The sequence below is a fragment of the Callithrix jacchus genome, chromosome 15, assembly GCF_049354715.1.
Source record: "Callithrix jacchus isolate 240 chromosome 15, calJac240_pri, whole genome shotgun sequence".
Lineage (NCBI taxonomy): Eukaryota > Metazoa > Chordata > Mammalia > Primates > Cebidae > Callithrix > Callithrix jacchus.
Window position 1 is genome coordinate 28,416,480 of NC_133516.1, and position 19,686 is coordinate 28,436,165.

At 44.4% G+C, this 19,686-nt stretch overlaps 3 protein-coding genes and 1 non-coding gene across 6 annotated transcripts in view; 2 read left to right on the top strand and 2 right to left on the bottom strand.

The window, feature by feature from the left end:
- The window catches only part of LIMD1 (LIM domain containing 1), an 86,984-nt gene extending 81,845 nt beyond the window's left edge, over window positions 1-5,139 (top strand). Inside the window, exon 8 of the mRNA XM_035275056.3 lies at window positions 509-5,139. Within this exon, the coding sequence (XP_035130947.1) occupies window positions 509-646 (138 nt within the window). The 3' untranslated portion in view covers window positions 647-5,139. The remainder of the gene's footprint in view (window positions 1-508) is intronic.
- Window positions 5,140-11,813: 6,674 nt separating this feature from the next.
- On the bottom strand, window positions 11,814-13,573 carry LOC144579519 (uncharacterized). 2 transcript variants are annotated; one of them, XM_078350653.1, is made up of 2 exons: window positions 12,673-13,573; window positions 11,814-12,024 (listed from the first exon to the last, which is right to left on the bottom strand). In XM_078350653.1, the coding sequence occupies exon 1, from the start codon at window positions 13,355-13,357 to the stop codon at window positions 12,764-12,766; it is 594 nt and encodes a 197-aa protein (XP_078206779.1). In that variant the 5' UTR covers window positions 13,358-13,573; the 3' UTR covers window positions 11,814-12,024; window positions 12,673-12,763. The 2 variants fall into 2 exon arrangements, with proteins under 2 accessions (XP_078206779.1, XP_078206778.1); XM_078350652.1 differs by having other exon boundaries at window positions 12,602-13,573.
- TRNAR-ACG (transfer RNA arginine (anticodon ACG)) lies at window positions 12,652-12,724 on the bottom strand. The gene has a single exon. It is a non-coding gene; the product is annotated as a tRNA-Arg (tRNA).
- SACM1L (SAC1 like phosphatidylinositide phosphatase) overlaps window positions 13,005-19,686 on the top strand; it is a 59,708-nt gene continuing 53,026 nt past the window's right edge. For both annotated transcript variants that reach the window (XM_054245558.2, XM_002758271.6), the window contains exon 1: window positions 13,005-13,145. Coding sequence is in view for 1 of the 2 variants with exons in the window: in XM_002758271.6 (XP_002758317.1) it covers window positions 13,114-13,145 (32 nt within the window). In the remaining variant the exon portion in view is untranslated. The remainder of the gene's footprint in view (window positions 13,146-19,686) is intronic.

Here is a 19,686-nt window from a genome sequence, read left to right on the forward strand (position 1 = left end):
GTGCCATGGTGGTTTGCTATATCTATTGTCCCATCCTCTAGGTTCCCTCCCCTCATTCCTCCCCCCTACAGGCCCTGGTGTGTGTTATTCCCCTCTCTGTGTCAGTGTGTTCTCACTTATGAGTGAGAACATAGTGTTTAGTTTTCTGTTCCTGTGTTGGTTTGCTGAGGATGATGGTGTCCAGCTTCACCCATGTCCCTGGAAGGGACACAATCTCATTCTTTTTCCCCATGAGATATTTTCACATCCTCTTTTTGTCCTAAGTTTTAGGAATCTGGTGTGCGTTTACACTACAGCACATCTTAAGTGGGTCACAGCAAGTGCTGTGTGGCTGTGTCTCCTGTGTTGGACAGGCCTCTACTGGGCAGGAGCTGCGTTTCTGCACCAGTGTTTCCTGCCTGTTCAGAAACACACAGAACCCTCTGCTGATTTTGGGGACTGTGGCCTTCGTGTCAGTCTTGCAGTCTGTTTCGTTTTGCTTCCCCTGGACATGTCTGCCTCTCCCCAGGACTGTGGTCTGGAGCTCAATGATGAAGATGGCCATCGCTGTTATCCGCTGGAGGATCACCTGTTCTGTCACTCCTGCCACGTGAAGAGGCTGGAGAAGAGAACCTCGTCCACAGCCCTTCACCAGCACCACTTCTAGCCAGAGCCTCTTGCAGGCTTCACGGCAGGGGATGAGGAGCCAGGGTTGCTGCTGCTGCTTCTGGTGGCCCCTGGGGTGGAAGTGGGGTAGGGAAAGAGGAGGGGCGGGAGGGAGAGTTCCTGTATGTGTGGGGTGTCTTTCCTTTAACCAGGAAGGTGAACACTACCTGCCTGCTACGTGTATTTTCCAAGTGCTTTTCTCTGTTGCCACATTTTCCTCAGGTTACTCAGGAAAACGCTCCAGATGTGCGTAGCATATGACATAAGGTTACATCATTGCAACAAAGGAATCCTGTCCTCGCTGGGAACATTTCATGCTGCAGAGGGAGAGGTTTTTGTTGAGCTTGTTTCACAATATCCCCTTGAAGGGACAGCTCAGCTGCCAATACATTCAACCCTTTCTCTTCCTTCAGGAAAATACCTATACCCAAATGCCCCTCCCCCCATACATATCGTGACATAATTTAAGGCTTCTTTTCACCCAAGAGCTTTGGTTCTTCTGCAGAATGGCTGCAAATTTCATTGCATTAAGGCAAGAAGGAAGCTCTAATATGTGCTTTGTATCCCAAGAAGAATTTGCTTAGAAAACCAGAGGCAAGATTTCAAATAAGTGAGGCAGGGTTTCCTCCTCAGACACTGACAGCATTCCCTGTGCCCCTGCAAACCCTTATCCTCCTAAAGGCAGCTGAGGCCGGGACAGAAATTTGCCCTGTGTGAGTAAAACATGCTTTGGGAGAAGAACTTGGTGCAGGCACCAGGATTTTTTGTTTTTGTTTTTGCCCACCTGTTTGCGCTGTTTTTCTCTGGCGTTCTCAAGAGTCGGTGACTTAGAGCCACTTCTGCAAGGCAAGTCTCAGGAACCCATGCAGGTACATCGCTTGCACCTGTTTGTAGCTTATTTAATGACGGGCTTTTGGGAAGAACTGCACACATACTGAGAGACAGCTCCATATAGACAAGGAGAGTTTTGTGTGTGTGAGATCTCTAAGCCAGCGTGGGAGGGAGCGCTTCTGGATAATTTATCGTATTCATTTCGTTGGTTTCTCTCCTGCCCAATTCTTGGCACAGGCATCATGTTTGAAGAAACCAGTATAAGGTACACTGCTTTTGTCTAATTTTTTTAGTTGTTTCCTTTCACTTTCAGTCTTCCACACACACAAAATACCTCACAGATAGCTTCACCAAATCACAGATTCAGGAGGAATTTGCCTTTCACACAGGACTCAGATACCTTCTTTGGTGTGTTGGAAATCACTCGCTTCACACAGGCCAAACTCCAGCTGGTCAGGGCAGTGTGATCGGAACTAAAGGTCAGCAGGGAATAGATCAGATTCAGCACTTTTGCCTGATGCATTTCAGCATCCTGGTTCCCCAGGGTGGCAGGAGCTGAGGGAGGGCCGCACGCTGGCAAGATTTCAAGATCCCCCCTCTGCACTGAAGAGGTAAAATTTGCGCTGCAAGTCACATTCCTGAGGCCAGAGGTCAATACTCCTTGGTATTTCAATGAGAAGAAGCTGCATAAAAAAGGCAGCCCATTTTACCACTGCCCGCCAGGCCGGGGACACAGGAGGCGGCATGTGCACTCTGTCTCCTCATCTCACACCCAAGCAAGAGGACTGGGGCTGGGCTGCAGAGGGTGGTCAGTGGAGCCCCTAGCACATGTGAACTCAGGCTTTTCACTGCGCCCAGCTCCACTTCTAGGCCATGTTTTGACTCATTTGGTAATCATTGCCTGTAAGAAGCACAGAACTGGTGCCATGGATGATCTTTTCCATGTTGATGAAATTCGTTCTGTTGGAATTCTTTGGCCAGATGCCACTTCAGCCAGGGCGTGCACCTTTATTGGTTCTTTTTCACAGGCTGAGCCTCCTGAAAACACAAGAATGCTGGGGCTGGGGAGGTGAACCCTGGAGCGGGGACCCTCTCTTCCCATCAAGTCATCCAGCTCAGTGTGGGCATGGCAGGGGAGTAAATGAAGCCAGCCAATGTGTTAACCTGCCTCTGTCAACCTAAGAACGTTGGCCTTACTGACACACCTTCACTGCACGTTCAAGGCATACAGAGTAAAGAAAATTGCAGTTGAACTACCACCAGACTTAGCTGGGATTTGTTTGCAAATTGAGTAATTCGCTTAAAAATCTGTGATTACATTATTTAGTGAAAATTTTAAAGTGGCCTAGATTGAGGTGATTGAGATAGGTTTGCAAATATACCATTTTATATTGTTGAGAAAGAACAATAAGAGAATTTCCAGATGTCCTAGAAATCCTAGCAACGGATTTCTCTTGTCAGTTTCCCTGGAAGGTGCCAGGTAGGAATCTCCAATAAGTTGTCCCCCCCGCCCCTGCTTCAGGGCCTTGCACAAAAGTCATGAAGAAATGTTCACCTACCTGGTATTTTAAATGTTCTATAATTATTAGCCAAACAGAACTGTAATGGGGTTGTATTTATGGGTGCCTAGAAAGAAAACACAAGGACTTGGTAGGTCAGGAAGAAAAGGTTTTAAAATTTAGAATGAACAGCCTCTCTGGGTTTTCTGTTTGACAGTTCTTGGACTATAGGTAAAACAAGGAGGATTGCGGCCTCATTTCAGGTCCCAAAGCCAGCCTCCATCTTGCGCCTTTGCCTCATTGTGCCTTTTAGGTTTTTTTTTACCCACTGTCTCCTGTTTTGTCTTTTTTTTTTTTCTTTTCCCCTACCCCTGTCTTGGGACATTCAGAAACTGCCTGGCTGGTTTGAGAAGAGACAATAACCCAGTTTGATCTACAATATAAGGATCCATTCATATTCTCTGTCTCTCACTGATATTATTCCCCCATCTGCTGTCTTGGTTCATCTCACCCCAGAAGGGCATTTAGTCCTAACAGGCCATCGGCTGCTTATGGCAGGAGGATGGCACTTCCCATTTCTCTGTGGTTAGTGCTCGAGTGAAAACCTCTGTCAGTGGAGTCCCCTGAGGTTCTGCTTTTGAGTCCTGGGTGACTGATGGAATGATTGAGGAGTTCTGATCACCCTCAAGCGCCGTCATCGCCTTGTTTCCATGGGCTTGAGTCATGCAAAATGAAGAACAGAAATGATAGGGCTTGAGAGAATGTTTGGAATTCACACTCCTTTGCAGTCCTTTCCAGGCTGCCACTATATGCCGTGTCCCTTGCATGTGAAAGTAGAGCTACGATGGCTGCTGGGACCCTTGCAAAGATCATGTGTGAGAATTGAGCAGAAGACCACAAACTATTACTGCTTAAGGCACTTGTTAAAATTCTGCCAGGAAACCAATTTTTTTTTTTTTTTTTTTTTTAGGCAGGATCTCACTCTGTTGCCCAGGCTGGAGTGCAGTGGTGTGATCTCAACTCACTACAGCCTCCACCTACTGGGTTCAAGTGATCCTCCCACCTCAGCCTCCCAAGTAGCTGGGACCAGAGCTGCATATGACCACAACTGGTAATTTTTGTTTTTTTTTTTTAATAGAGATGGAGTTTCACTATGTTGCCCAGGCTGGTCTCGAACTATTGGGCTCAAGTGATCTGTCTGCTTCTGCCTCCCAAACTGTTGGGATTACAGCCGTTAGCCACTGCACCTGGCACAGTTGTTTTTGTACTCTCCTTTATGCCAAGAATAAATCCTAATTTTTTATTTACTATTTGAAGTAACTTTTTTTTTTTTTGAGACGGATTTTCGCACTTGTTACCCAGGCTGGAGTGCAGTGGTGTGATCTCGGCTCACCGTAACCTCCGCCTCCTGGGTTCAGGCAATTCCCCTGCCTCAGCCTCCTGAGTAGCTGGGATTACAGGCACGCACCACCATGCCCAGCTAATTTTTTGTATTTTTAGTAGAGACGGGGTTTCACCATGTTGACCAGGATGGTCTCGATCTCCTGACCTCGTGATCCACCTGCCTCAGCCTCCCAAAGTGCTGGGATTACAGGCTTCAGCCACCATGCCCGGCCCTGAAGTAACTTTTAAAAGCAACAGAAAAAGCTGGGTGGGGTGGCTCATGCCTGTAATATCAGCACTTTGGGAGGCCAAGGTGGGCGGATCACTTGAGGTCAGGAGTTAGAGACCAGCCTGACCAACATGGTGAAACCCCATCTCTACTAAAAATACAAAATTAGCCAAGCATGGTGGTACACGCCTGTAATCCCAGCTACTTGGGAGGCTGAGGCAGAAGAACTGCTTGAACCTGGGAGGCAGAGGTTGCAGTGAGCAGATATCATGCCATTGCACTCCGGCCAGGGCAACAGAGTGAAACGCCATCTCAGAAAAAAAAAAAGAGTAAAATATATTAGCTATCTTTTTTTCTGAGCCAAAACTTGACAGATGTGGGAAATGTCCATAGAGTGTATGAAAATTTCATTGTACAAGGAAATTATTTTCCTCTGTGTCTTTTACTATAAAGTGATTCAGAATTTTACTGTTACTATAAAATTATTCAAAGTATTGTGACAATAAACCTGCATCAATTTGTTGACTATTAAAGTGCTCCTTGAACATTTTATTTCCTGGGTCTTTTCTGTGTGTGGAGTCGGCAATGCTTTTTGCTACCTGGACTTTGTCTTCTTTAGACCTCTGGATTCCTAAAAGTACCATATGGGTAGCAAACCTGCGAAGGGTATGAGATTTTACCCCACTTGCAAGCTAATAACGTGAGCACGCCATGGGTTCATGGATCCTGGCAGAAGTTATGAGACTCATAGGTAGAGACAAAGGACACTTTATTGTAGCAATAGCAGTGGCCAGATTATCAGCACTTGCCCTGGTTCTCTGAGCCCCAATTCCTGCAGTGCCCCATGAAGAGGGCCATGTCATCCCTGCATATATAATGGGCTGTGTTACAAGAGGAACCCCAATGCTTAGGGAGCCCTGGTATTTGATAATGGGCAGTAAGCCTGCCTGACTTTTGCTCCAGAGACAGACACTATCTCTAACATCCAAGACTGTTCACTATATAAACATCCTTGAAAAAATAGTCTATTTTGTGAATGTTACTGATTTTTCTTTTCTTCTGAGATTATGGCCAAAGAATCCTCAAGGTGAGTGATCCCTCAGGTTTGAGACAGCCATATGCAGGAAGACGGGACTTGTAGAGTGATGGGGCCAAGTGTGTGGTTAGCATCCTTAGGATGGGGAGAGAGTTTGTTTTAGGCTCCGGGTTAGTCCTTGTGGCTACCAGATCTGACATGCCAAGGACTCGGGAAAGCTGGGAGTGGCACCTTAAAAAAAAACAAGAAATAAAATCTTTTTTTTTCAAGTGATGAGAATGATTAGTCTGATTTTACCAATATGAGCTGCTATTTGCTTTAGACCTTGATGGTACAAGGGGTGAAGGTGCAATCAGGGTAAAAGGTGGTCTGGGGTTGTGGTGTGCTGGCAAACTAACCCTATGGGGCAAAAAATTATAAAGCCCTGGAATGGAGTGTTTGCTGATATCTGTGATATAAATATTCCCAACCCATGGGAATATTTCCAGCTGCCTGCAAGGGATCCCAGCACTATGGGTTGGGAGGAGAAGGCATAGTTGTAAGAGCCTTGGGCATGGGTCATGTGGGACTGGGCAGTGGGGTATCTGGTCTGGTTCTAAGTGCCATGATGAAGCAGTAGCAGCTGTAGTAGCTGACATTTCCCGTGTGCTCATCACATAGCAGATGTTATTCCAAGTACTGTATGTTCTTTATCATCCCTCATTTGATAGACAGCTGAGACACAGAAGGGTGAAGTAAACAGTAAGTACTCAGTATAGCCAGGATTCCATACCAGGCCATCTCATTCCGAGGGCACTCTCTTGACCACTCTACTGCTCTGGTTGCTGGGAGGCAGTAACTTGTCTGTCAGTATACTTCATCAAGATGACATAGCCAAAAAACCATAGGAGGACAGGAGGAGAAGCTCACTGCTGCTCTGTCGAAGTCTGTATTGGTTTCCTATGGCAATTTCCACAACCTGTGGCTTAAAACAACACAAATATATCATTCTGTCATCCTGGACACAAGCCAAAATCAAGGTTGTCGGCAGAAGCACATTGCTTCCAGAGGCACGATAGAGGACTGCCCATTCCTTGCCCCTTTTTCGCTTCTAGAGGCTGCCCATTTTCCTTGGCTTGTGGCTGCATCTTTCTGGCTACTTCCATTGTCACACTTCCTCTCTGACCCTTCCTGCTTTCTTATAAGGATGCTTGTGATTACGCCCATCTAGATAATCCAGAATAATCTCCCATTTTGTGATTCTTAATCACATCTGCAAAGCCCCTTTTACCTTGCAGAATAAGATATTCACAGGTTCTGGTGATGAGGACAGGGACGTCTGTGAAGCGGGGGGAAGCAGGAGAGAAGGTCTGGAGGCAGGGAACCTAAGGCCAATTCAGGCTGACTTCCTAGAACTAAGTCAAAAAGAAAACTCCATCTTTCCACCCGCAAGTAACAAAAGGACCAGAGGCTACTTCCTTTGCAACTCTTCCCACCTTCCTGCCCCTTTTCTGCATGGCAGGTGAAAGTTGAAAGTACCTCTGATCCCCTCCCACAACCAATCAGACTGGTTTTCATTTACTTAGGGGTATAACTTTGTAACTTCCCTTCAGCCTCTGATTCCTTGCTTTCAGCAAACAGATGTTTGCATGGGGTGGTGTAACTTTGTAACTTCGGTTCAGTCTCTAATTGGTCCCCTCCCACAACCAATCAGACTGATCTTGGACCCCTACTTCATTAGGTAGGGTGTACACTGAGTAACCAATGGGAAACCTCTAGAGGATATTTAAACCCCAGAAAATTCTGTAACTGGGCTCTTGAGCTGCTTGGGCTGCTCCCACCCTGCGGAGTGTACTTTTGTTTTTCAATCTCTGCTTTTGTTGCCTCATTCTTTCCTTGCTTTGTTTGTGCGTTTTGTCCATTTATTTGTTCAAGATGCCAAGACCTGGAGACCCTCCACTGGTAACAGGAGAACCATCAGTCAGCTTACTACAGACTCCAACACACGTTTTTTGGAGAGGAAATGAAAGAATATTCCTATATTATTGGGTGTCTTTTCTTCAAGAATCCCTGAAAGTGGGGTTGGCATTTTCCCCTGGATTGAAAACAGAAATGCTTCCTACACAAACATGATTGAGACCTTGTACTCTAGGTGTAAAAAAATTCGGTCATACCCTGTGGGTTTTGGTCAGAGAGATCTGGTTAGACGTTTCCAGGTAGGCAACAGCCCTATGAATGTGACACTTTTAGGGAGAATCCCTGGCTATGGATACGTCCAGTATGTAAGACAGCCTCAGGGACTGCCACATTTGGTTACACACATGTCCATCAAACTAGTCCTAGCCCTCAAGGACAGGTGGTTCTGAGCCCTGTGTTGCCCATGAGACCTAATCCACAGCAGGCCTGTGTTGGAGTGAAAGTGAGGGGACACCCAATTTGAAAACTCGGCGGGAAGCCAGACCCCATGACAGACAAAATGGATCAAAGTGGATCGCCCCCGTCTTGGGGAAATACTCGAGGTTTGTTTCATGCCAAGAAGATTGAGGACACAGATATATGGGTGGGTTAAGGAGCAGAAAGTTTAATAGAAAGGAAAGAGAACAGCTCCTCCATGCAGAGGGAGGAAGGCTCCAAATGGATCTCCCCATTCCCAACAGGAAGCAGTCTGGGTTTGAGGAGGTGGTGTTTGATTTACATAGGGCCCGGAGGATTGGTTTGACCAGGTGTTCCACTTACATAGCTCTCAAAGAAACTGGCCGGCCACCTTAATCTTTTATTATGCAGATGGGGTTTTTCACCTGACTGGTGCCATGACACCTGCACACCTGGCAACAAACAGAAGTGAGGAGAAGGCCAGGCGTGGTGACTCAGCACTTTGGGAGGCCGAGGCTGGTAGATCACGAGGTCAAGAGATCGAGACCATCCTGGTCAACATGGTGAAACCCCGTCTCTACTAAAAATACAAAAAATTAGCTGGGCATGGTGGCGCGTGCCTGTAATCCCAGCTACTCAGGAGGCTGAGGCAGGAGAATTGCCTGAACCCAGGAGGTGGAGGTTGCGGTGAGCCGAGATCCTGCCATTGCACTCCAGCCTGGGTAACAAGCGAAGCTCCGTCTCAATAAAAAAAAAAAAAAAAAAAAAGAAGGGAGGAGAAATCTTCCCTATTGGATGCACCTGGCTTCCAGGTGCAGCCGCTGGCATTTATGTATGCAAGCTTCTAGCTTGCTTATTTATGCTTGCAGCTTGACTTTTCAGGCTGCATTCTGTTAGAAAAAAATGGTTTGGGGGCTGTTTTTTATTACAAGAAAAGCCTTACCAAGAACTGTACCCTCACCATATGCCTAATCTCTTCATATTAAAAGGTCTATGAGTGGAAGCTGGCCCTAAAAGGAGGTTGTAGAGATCATATAGATGTGCCAACAAGCTTCATCTGCAGCTTGGGCTCCCGCCATGGGAAGGCGTCATCTGCCAACAAGCTTCATCTGCAGCTTGGGCTCCCACCATGGGAAGGCCTCTGGTAGACTTTGTAAAAAATTATATTTATGTGACAATTTTACTATAGGAAGAACTTGGCTAAAGATATGAATTTATATTACCCATCATTGGCTGGTTCCTTATCCTGAACATTGGTTTCCTTAGAATCTGATTTTGGCTTGTTTGGCCTTTATGATTTTTTTTTTTGAGATGGAGTTTTGCTCTTGTTACCCAGGCTGGAGTGCAATGGCACGATCTTGGCTCACTGCAACCTCCACCTCCTGGGTTCAAGCAATTCTCTTGCCTCAGCTTCCTGAGTAGCTGGGACTACTGGCACGCACCACCATGCCCAGCTAATTTTTGTATTTTTAGTAGAGATGGGGTTTCACCTTGTTGACCAGGATGGTCCCAATCTTTTGACCTTGTGATCCACCCACCTCAGCCTCCCAAAGTGCTAGGATTACAGGCGTGAGCCACCGCGCCCGGCCTGTTTGGCCTTTAAAAACCCCAGAAGAACACTTGTTTCTGCCAGATTATTTTCTGGTTTTCAGTCTCTTTGAACGTCACAAAGGCCTTGGTTTATGGTTCCCAATTGGTGAAGAAATGTCAAACTTTGCCTCTCTTAGTTCTTTTTACATGACGATGGGTGGTAGCTGCTCAGAAGGAAGCATTTTTTTTTTCTAAAGCCTACAAGACCAGCTGCAAGTTAAACAGTTGTTTTATTAAAGGAGAGGAAATGACCAAGAGCCCAGAGCTGGTGAGTAAAAGCATCATCAGGACAAGAAATGGGGTCTTGTTGTTGCTGATTAGCAGGGGTGAGGGGTAAGTAGTATAAGGGACTGCCATCCATGCCCAGACAGGGAATTGTCCTTGAACTCACCATGTGGTGTCTTCTGGGGTAAAGGGAGCCCAAGGGGCAGGACAGCCATAGGGTCAAGAGCCCAGACTCAGGTTCTGTCTCAGGCTTCATTACTCAATTGCTCAATGACCTAAAGCCAATGTAGTTCCCTCATCTGTAAAAATGAGGAGAACAACTGAATTTACCTCACGGGATTGTTGTAAGGAATGACTGAATTCATCCAAGTAAAGGCATTAGAGCAGTTCCTGGCATGAAGTAATTGCTCAATAAAGTGTGTCAGGTCTTAAGATTAATTGATCTTTACATCATGGTGACAACAAAATAAATAACAGATTAAAGTAAACGGCAAAAACAACTTAAGCACAAAACATTAAAAAATGTAATAGAGGAAACCAAATAATAGTAAATTTGAATATGTAAAAGTGAAAATTACTACAAGGCAAGGCTGGAGCGCAGTGATGCGATCTCAGCCAACTTCAGCCTGCAGCTTCCAGGTTCAAGCAGTTCTCCTGCCTCAGCCTCTTAAATAGCTGGGGCTACAGGCATTCACTACCAGGTCTGGAAAATACCTGTAATCCCAGCGCTTTGCAAGGTCAAGGCGGGCAGATCATGAAGTCAGGAGACGGAGACCATCCTGCCAGCATGGTGAAACCCCGTCTCTACTAAAAATACAAAAATTAGCTGGGTTTGGTGGTGCACACCTGTAATCCCAGCTACTCGGGAGGCTGAGGCAACAGAACTGCTTGAACCCGGGAGGCAGAGGTTGCAGTGAGCTGAGATCGCCCCACTGCACTGCAGCCTGGCTACCAAGAGAGACTATGTCTCAAAAAAAACAAAAATTGAAAAGGTAAATGAGGCCGGGCGTGGTGGCTCACGCCGGTAATCCAAGCACTTTGGAGGCTAAGGCGGGTGGATCACCTGAGGTCGGGAGTTCAAGACCAGCCTGACCAACATGGTGAAAACCCGTCTTTATTAAAAAAAAAAAGAAAAAAATTATAAAAAAAAGAAAAGGTAAATGATAAGCTGGAAAAAAGACTGCAATGTATTCAATAGTTAATATCCTTAATATATTAAAAAAATCAAATTTGTAAGAAAAAATTCAATACATCAAGAGAAAACATATATTAAGAAGTACTTGTAAAAGGAAGTTCCATATTTCAATTATGAAAATTGCAAATAAGTTATGATTAAATTTATAATATACAGTGTTGGTTAGCATGCACAGAAACAGAGAAACAGATGCTGTTGATGGAAGTGTGTTTAGGTTTAATTTTTTTTGGAGGGCAGTTTGAAAGTAACAAAATTCTTAAAAATGTCCATAAACTGTACTTTACAGATGTCCACCTGGTCGTTCCACCTCTAGCAATTTGTAAGACATAGAAATAATTCAACATAGGGTCTCATTATGTTGCTCAGGCTGGAGTGCAGTGGCATGATCACAGCTCACTGCAGCCTCGACCTCTTGGGCTGAAGTGATCCTCACACCTCAGCCTCCTGAGTAGTGAGGACTATAGGTGCACACCACCATGCCTGGTTAATTAAAATTTATTTATTTATTTGTTTAGTAGAGACGAGGTCTCACTATGTTGCCCAGGCTGGTCTTGAGCTCCTAGGCAGCATCATTTTTTCTAAGTGTTAAACTGGCAACAACCCAAATTCCTAGCATAAGGGTTATGCTTAAAATATCTAGCTCTCTGATGGAATATCTTCAAATAATATTTAATGACCTTAAATCTCAGACAAAAAGGTAAGGGGACAAAATGAGAAGCCCATTTCTATACAACCCCAATTTGGAAAAACACATGTGCAGGTATACCCATGTTAAAAAGTATAGAAGAAAAAAAAAAGCTTTAAAGAAAAAAATTAATAGTAATCATATTGGGGTGGGGGTAGCATTATTTTTATTCTCGATAATTTCTATATTTTTAAACTCTATAATTTTATCAGGGGAAAACCTTATGTTGGGGAAATTAATTGATCGATTGAGTGACTGGTTAATGGACAGCGTACGATAACTCATAATCTTCGGGTTCGAGTCCCCTTTAGGCCGCAGACGTCTTGCGTCTTCTCGGGTGTCCAAGTCGCACATCTGTACAATGAGGGGTAATATACTAGATTACCTGAGGTTTTCTTACTGCAAAAACACCCGTGTCTGAGGGTTTCCCAATGGAATTTGGGGGCCGGATTGACTTCGGAGCTGGAGCTCATAAAGGCCAGGGCTGCGGCAGATTTTGACGCTTTGCGGACCCCGTCCCCCCACACCCACAACTTCCGCGCACAGCGCAGGTTTTCTTCGCTGCTGGTGAGATCCAAAGCCCACACCATCCTGGTAAACTGGGACAGCGCCGCTTCTCACATCACTATGGGGGTTTCTACTCCATGGCGGAGAAAGGACAGAACTGCTGCCTTCAATGCGCTTTTGCGTCATCCGGTACTAACCTCCGGCCACATTGTTCCCCACTCCAAACTGCCACTTTCCCAGGTGGGTTTATCTAAATATACCCCATTTACAGACTTCTCAGGTGCATCATTTAAGAACAGGGCGCTCTGCAGTTTGCAAATCACCTCTGACAACTCCAGGTTCCTAACATAATGTAATGGATGACATTATGAGCAGAGTGGAATCCAAATTTGAGACATTTAACTTTCATGTTCTAACTATGCACCTTTTCAAAGTCTTGTAATACATAGGCCCAGTGTAGCAAAATGAGCGTCGCGAGCCAGCCAGGAGTCGAACCTAGAATCTTCTGATCCGTAGTCAGACGCGTTATCCATTGCGCCACTGGCCCCGAGCTAGCTGGGTTTCCTCCGTGATGGCTGATCACTCCCTACGCAGTTTGAACAGGCTTCCGGGCACCGGCAATCCATTTTACCCCAGCGCCACAGCTCCCGCAGCTCCGCCTTTCCCCCCAACCCGCTCCGCCAATCCGCAGCGGGTACGTCACGGCGCTTTTCGTCGCACTTCGATCCGACGCTGCCTCTCTCGCGTGCTCTAGCTCGCGCACTAGTTTGTCCTCCACTGCCACCCGTTCAGGCCGGCTCTCTGCTAGGCGGGGAAAGGGGTGGGACGAGGCTGGTCGCTGCGGCCGCCGTGCCAGGGTGACCGGTAGCGCTGCAGCCGAGGTGGCGGCGCGGGGCGGGGCGGGCGGAGAGCGAAGGAAGGAGGTGGTTGTGCAGGATGGCGGCGGCGGCCTACGAGCAGCTGAAGCTGTGAGTCCCGCGGGCCGGAGTCCTGAGGGGTGGCGGGCGGGGCGGCAGGTGTGGGCTCCGGTCTCGGGGAGGGCTCCTGAGTCCCGGGCGGCAGATAGGGTGTGGGAGCTCCTCGCACTTACCGGTCTTCCTCGTCCGGCGCGGCCTCTCCTAGGCCTCACCCGAGCAGCCATGGGCCGGGAATCAGGGGCTCGCCGGCTTTTCTCCACCATGCTCGGCCCCAGCGCCCACGGCTGGAGAGAGAAGCTGCAGACTGGCCCACAACGAGCCCAGGTCGGCGTAGTGATGCGGCCCTTCCGGGCAGGCTTGTCCCCCACTTTCTATGGAGAGCTAGCGACTAAATTTATCTGTATGACTTAGCAGAGAATAATAGTTTCTCTTACTTAACGGACCTACAGCAGCACTTTAGAGTCTACACACAAATCAACAAATTTTTGTTTTGGTTACAGCCTATCTGGGCCACCGAAGCCTGCCTGACCAGTCTTCAGGGTGCAGAAAAAATTTAGTCAGTACTCTTAAGGACCTGAAGAAGTTTACTTTGGTTTAAATTTTATACAGCTCCAGCCTAAAGCAGGTTCTTGAGTCTGTGTCGACAGCCGGAGGCTAATCTCGAGAATTTTGGCACTGCAAATTGACTTTTTGGTAAATCCAAGTTCTTGAGTCTTTGAGAGAGAGGCTCTGTTTAAGAATTCTAAAATCGGTGTTTTTAAGGACTTTGGCTTGTCTTGGATTAAAGAACAACACGTGTTTATTTCCCTTAGTGTTACCCATTAGCGTCTACACTCTTCTTGTCTGAGTAATTTTGTTCTACTCAACTTCGTGTTTCATGCTTTACCCCTAGGCTGTTTGAAAATCTGGTGGCCACAGGCTGGGAATATCTGGTAGGAGAAACAAATGTCATTTTTAAGAAGCTTGTGTATCCCTATATAGGCTAAAATATCTTGGCACTTAGGCATAGATACCACATTTCCTTTGCAGGGAAATGACATCAAAATGTGGTTTGGGCACGTATGCTCCTCAGACTTCAAGCTCACTAATAACTTACTGCAAGGTTCAGCAGAAAGTTAGACCTGCAAAATTCAGAGAGGCCATCTCTCTGAATGTGTGAATTGTATGTGTTGCAGGAAAGATGATGATTGCTTTTTCTGCAGTCCACCCCCTTTGCCATTTCTGTTTACTGTAATGAATGTAATTGGGAACCGTAGCTGCATATGCACACTTCCCTCCACATTTTCCTCTCCACCTTTCCGTATTTTCTCCCAGTTCCTCTTGGCAAAGTGCTCACCTTGTCCTTGGTGAAAGAGTTGAAGGAAATGTCTTCCACTACGTTTCTGGCCAGGCCATTGTCACATGTGCTCTGCCAGCTAATTAGGTTATTGTCTATCTGATAGGCACTGAAGGGTTTCATGTGATCCTACACCAGGTCTCAAATGTGTTTAAGCAATATGGTGCCTTGGCTTGATGCAGCTTAGCGTTAGGTTACAGGATGCAGTTGAATTTTCCTGTGGCAAAGATTGAATAGGATGGAGAACTTCAGAATTATGATGATTGTTTTTCAGCTGCCAGGACACTAAATTTAACCAGTTCAGACCTTAAAACAAACCAAAGACCTCTGTATACTTAAAGAGAAAGGAAATTTGTCCCTTAAGTACTAAGAATGATGTTTTTGTATTGATTTTTGTGAGAAGTGGAAGCTCTTAAATTATTGGGGTGATAGAGTCAAACTGGTGTTATGTGAAAGTCATTCTCTCATTTGTCAGTCCTCTTTATCCCCTGAAAAAATTAAGTTTTGAGTGTTTCTGTAAATGTGAAGATGCAACTTTTTTGCAACTTTATCAAGGAATTTATGACTTAGAATCTCCATTTTTTTTCCCTTCCTTTTGGCCATTCCTGCTCTGAGGCTACTGTTGAAGGTTTTAAAATGTGGCTCCTGCCCTAAGGAGTACTCTTTTTTGGATGTATTTAGAAGTGAAATTGGTTTCTGTGTAAGAACTGGTAGGGGATAGTAGCCGTTTTGAAAATGTGTCTAGAGATGTGTTTTAAGAAATATCCATGCAAAAGAGATAGTTTGATTATTTTATTACATAAGTATTGCTAAAGGATTTAGTGGAATGATGAAGTGCTTGTTTTTTTCTTTTGTTTCATTTGGTTTTTAAAGAGATGAGGTCTCATTCTGTTGCCCAGGCTGGAGTATAGTGGTTTGATCATAGCTCACTGCAGCCTCGAACTTCTAGTCTCAAGCAAACCTCCAACTTCAGCCTCCCGAGGAGCTAGGACTACAGATGCACACCACCATCTGTAGTCTACTTGGGATTTTAAATGATACTCTCTGCATTATGCTATGCATTTTTTTCAGCCCATCTCTGCCCTGTTGAATTTCATCTTTTTAATGCTCTGGTTTTATCCTCTACTTTCCTGCTTACAATTTCCAGTTCCATCTTACTGACCTATAGGATCAAGTTTGTATTTCTTAGCCATCTGTGTATTCTAGCCTCTTTATAGTCTATCACCTAATTTTATTTCCTTGTAACTGCCCGGAGCCTTTTCCCCACTTCTGCAAAACTTTGCTCATCTTCTTCTAGCTTTAAACTTGGGCATTATTTTGATCCTTCTACCCAGAATGCCTTCCTCTCTGCTCTCTTTATATGCTGGTCACATCCATGATAGAGCCAAGAGATCTCAGGTTTTTTTTAGTCAGAATGGGTATGGATTCATATATTAACTTGACTACTTGTCCTGGGCATAGTACTTAATCCTTCTGAACTGTCAATCTGTAAAATGGGAATGTTGATACTTAGGATTATTGTAAGGTTTGACAGAGAGTTTTTTATTTTTTGTGAGACAGGGTCCCACTTTGTCACCCAGGCTGGAGTGCAGTGGCATCAGCTCAGCTCACTGCAGCCTCAACCGTCCAGGCTCAAGTGATCCTCCCGCCTCAGACCCCCAAACCTCTGGGACTACAGGTGCACATCACTGTGCCTGGCTGATTTTGTGTGTTTTTTGGTTTCACCATGTTGCTGAAACCCGATCTCCTGGTCTCAAGTGATCCATCCACCTTGACCTCCCCAGGTGCTGGAATTATAGGCGTGAGCCACCATGTTGGTTCCAAAGAGAGTTTATATGAAGTACTTAGTGTACCTCATAGGTACCTTCTTGGGGAAGCCTTTTCTTTCCACATCTTTTTATTCACTGAGTTCTGGTAACACAAAGCCAGAAATGAAAAATTATTATAATAGGGGTTAGACACCAAATGTTTACGTGATTTATACATTGTCTCTTAGGATCAGTTTACAGTACGTTTACTTCTTCATGGACAAGAGGATGGAAAGCTGGAATGATCAATACATAGTACTGTTTGAACCACTCATTTTATTATCTAGAAATGAAATCATTATGTACACAGTCATGTGATGCTTACCGACAGAGATACATTCTGAGAAATATGTTAGGCAATTTCTTTGTACAGACATCAGAATATAATTACACAAACCTAGATGGTACAGCCTACTACACACCTAGGCTATGTGGAATAGCCTCTTGTTCCTAAGCTACAAACCTGTACAGCATGTTACTATACTGAATACTGTAGGCAGTTGCAACACAATGGTAAATATTCGTGTATGTATACATATATAAATAAGAAAAGGCACAGTAAAAATACACTATTATGAGTTTATAGGACCACCGTCATGTATGTGGTCTGTCGTTGACCGAAGCACTGTTACATGGGACATAGCTGTACTTTGTTTCTCCAACCAGTTTACACCTTAACATTTTCTTCTCTAGTCCTCAGTACCTAGCATAGAGCCTTGTGCAGAGCAGCTCCTCAGTGAGTCAACTGAGTAAATGAAAGGAACTTTCCAGTATAGACCACTGACTAGCACTTCAAAAAGAACAGTTTAGGGTAATTTGGAATATATCCTTTTGAAGAAATGGCAGCTTAAAAGTTATTTCATGTATGTTACTGTCTTCCTAATACCTCTGTGAGGTCATAGGTTGATATGTATTCTCTGTCATTGTTGAAAACAGTCTAATAATTGCTCTTGGCCACACAGTCAGGTCATATAGCCAAGCCATGGTAGAGCTGACCTTGGAATACAGCTGGTCCAGAGTCCAGTGATCTTTCCATTCCATTGCATTATCCATATTACCTTTTCTCTCTTATCAGATTGCTCTCGCCTTAGTCCTTAGATATGCCAGGTATCGAAATGAGTCACTTACAGTCAGATATAGTTAACATGTCCATATGAATTTTTAATATGGAAAACAATATTGATTTGCTCAGAATTTAAAATTCATACTTTTTAAACTTCCAGGCAGTTCTAAATATCCTGTTATGGCTCCATTTTTCTTTTTAAGTCATTTGTATAGGCATGGATAATGTCAGACAGTGATAAATTTGAAATTGCAAAATAATTAGAATGGAAATGCATTATTGGAAACATTTAAAGCGGGCTTTTCTTCTTTTTTTTCTTTTAAAAGATCAGTTGAAACTAGGTGTAAGGCAGGGAATCCTTTAGTTACTGAATCAGGCTGCAACAGGCTTCTGAAGAATACTGTTTCCTCAGGAAGTTGCTTTTCTTAAGTCTCATAACTGAGGTCATCAGTCAGGGCAGGTATGAGCCAACCTTGAGAACAGATGTAACCTAAGATAACTTGTGATAAAAACACATGTAAACTATTCAGTGCAATGAACCTTCATATTGTTCACAGGACTCTCGGTGGAGGGAAGGGTTTAGGGCAGCTAAGATTATCCTCATGAGTTTTGGCACAGACAATGTGGGGTTTGTATCCAAAGCATTAAGTTAACTGGGAGTTCAGGCTAGTGCAGGCTTACCTAAGCTAACCTGGCTAGCCGAGGTTAGTGCTAGGCTACATCAAATGACTTGGTATACTTGTTTTTTTGTTTGTTTGTTTTGCCTTTTTTGAGATGGAGTTTCACTCTTGTTGCCCAGGCTGGAGTGCAATGGTGCTATCTCAGCTCACTGCAACCTCTGGCTCCTGGGTTCAAGTGATTCTCCTGCTTCAGGCCTCCCCAGTAGCTGGGATTACAGGCACCAGCCACCATGCCCGACTAATTTTTTTTATTTTTAGTAGAGACGGGGTTTCATCATGTTGACCAGGTTGGTCTCAAACTCCTGACCTCAGGTGATCCACCTGCGCTTTTGGCCTCCCAAAGTGCAGGGATTCCAGGTGTGAGCCACCATGCCCAATCAGTGTGCTTGTTTTAAGCTCAAGTTCCAGTGTGTGCTCCTGGCTCACCACAACCTCCGCCTTCCAGGTTCAAGTGATTCTCGTGCCTCAGCCTCCTGAGTAACTGGGACTACAGGCGTGTGCCAGGAGGCTTGGCTAATTTTTGTATTGTTAGTAGAGACAGGGTTTTGCCATGTTGACCAGGGTGGTCTTGAACTCCTGACCTGAAATGATCCACCCTCTTCGGCCTCCCAAAGTGCTGGGATTACAGGCATGAGCCACCACACCTGGCCAAATTCTTTATGTAAGATTTTTGAGGGAATAAGTTCTTGCTACAGTTTTATAACATGACAATTACCATGCTTCTATGCAAATATTGGTTTCATTATTTTTAAACATTGCTGTAAAATAAAACATAAAAGTATCTTAACCATTTTTGAGTGTACAAGTCAGGGGCAATAAGGACATTCATGTTGTTGTACAACCACTATTACCATCTGTCACCAGAACTCTTTTCATCCTGTACCCATTAAACAACTCCCAATTTCTGTATCCTCCCAGTCCTACTCCCTAACATTCTTCTTGCTGTTACTATAAACTTAACTACTCTAGATGCCTCATGAAGTAGAATTATAGAGTATTTGTCCTTCTGTGACTGGCTCATTTCACTTAGCGTAATGTCCTTAAGGTTCATCCATTTTGTAGCATGTGTGTCAGAATTTCCCTTTTAAGACTGAATAATATTCCATCATATGTATGTACCACGTTTTGTTTGCTCATTTGTTGTTGGACAGGTACATTTCTTTCACCTTTTTGGCTATTGTGAGTAATGCTAGTATGAATGTGAGTGTACAAACATCTTTCTGAAACCCTTCTTTCAATTATTTTGAGTATATGCCCAGAAGTGGAATTGTTGGGTCAAATTGGAATTCTATTTTTAATTTTTAGAGGGCCACCATACTGTTTTCCCATAGTGGCTACACCGTTTTTAAATTCCCACCCACAAAGCACCAGGATTCCAATTTCTCCACATTCTAGCCAACACTTGTATTTTCTATCCTGTTTTTTTTTCTTCTAGATAATAGCCATTTTAATGGCTGTAAGGTTGGTAAGTAGTAATATTTTTGAAGTAGGCCAGTTTTACTCATTGATTTGATAGGATTTTGAAGAGGTCAGTCTTTGCCTGAAATAAGATGTGAATGTGACATGGGAGATAAATGTTTTCAGACACTGGAAAATCACAATGTCAACACTGAAAGAACATAAAAATACTTAATGTTAATATTATGATTAAATATATTGCTTTTCTTAAAATTTAACAAGGCTAATTTTTTAAAAGCACTCTTAA

Coding starts and splice junctions, on each gene's coding strand:
- LOC144579519 (XM_078350653.1), bottom strand. CDS start 13,357: ATGGTGGAGAAAAGCCGGCGAGCCCCTGATTCCCGGCCCATGGCTGCT.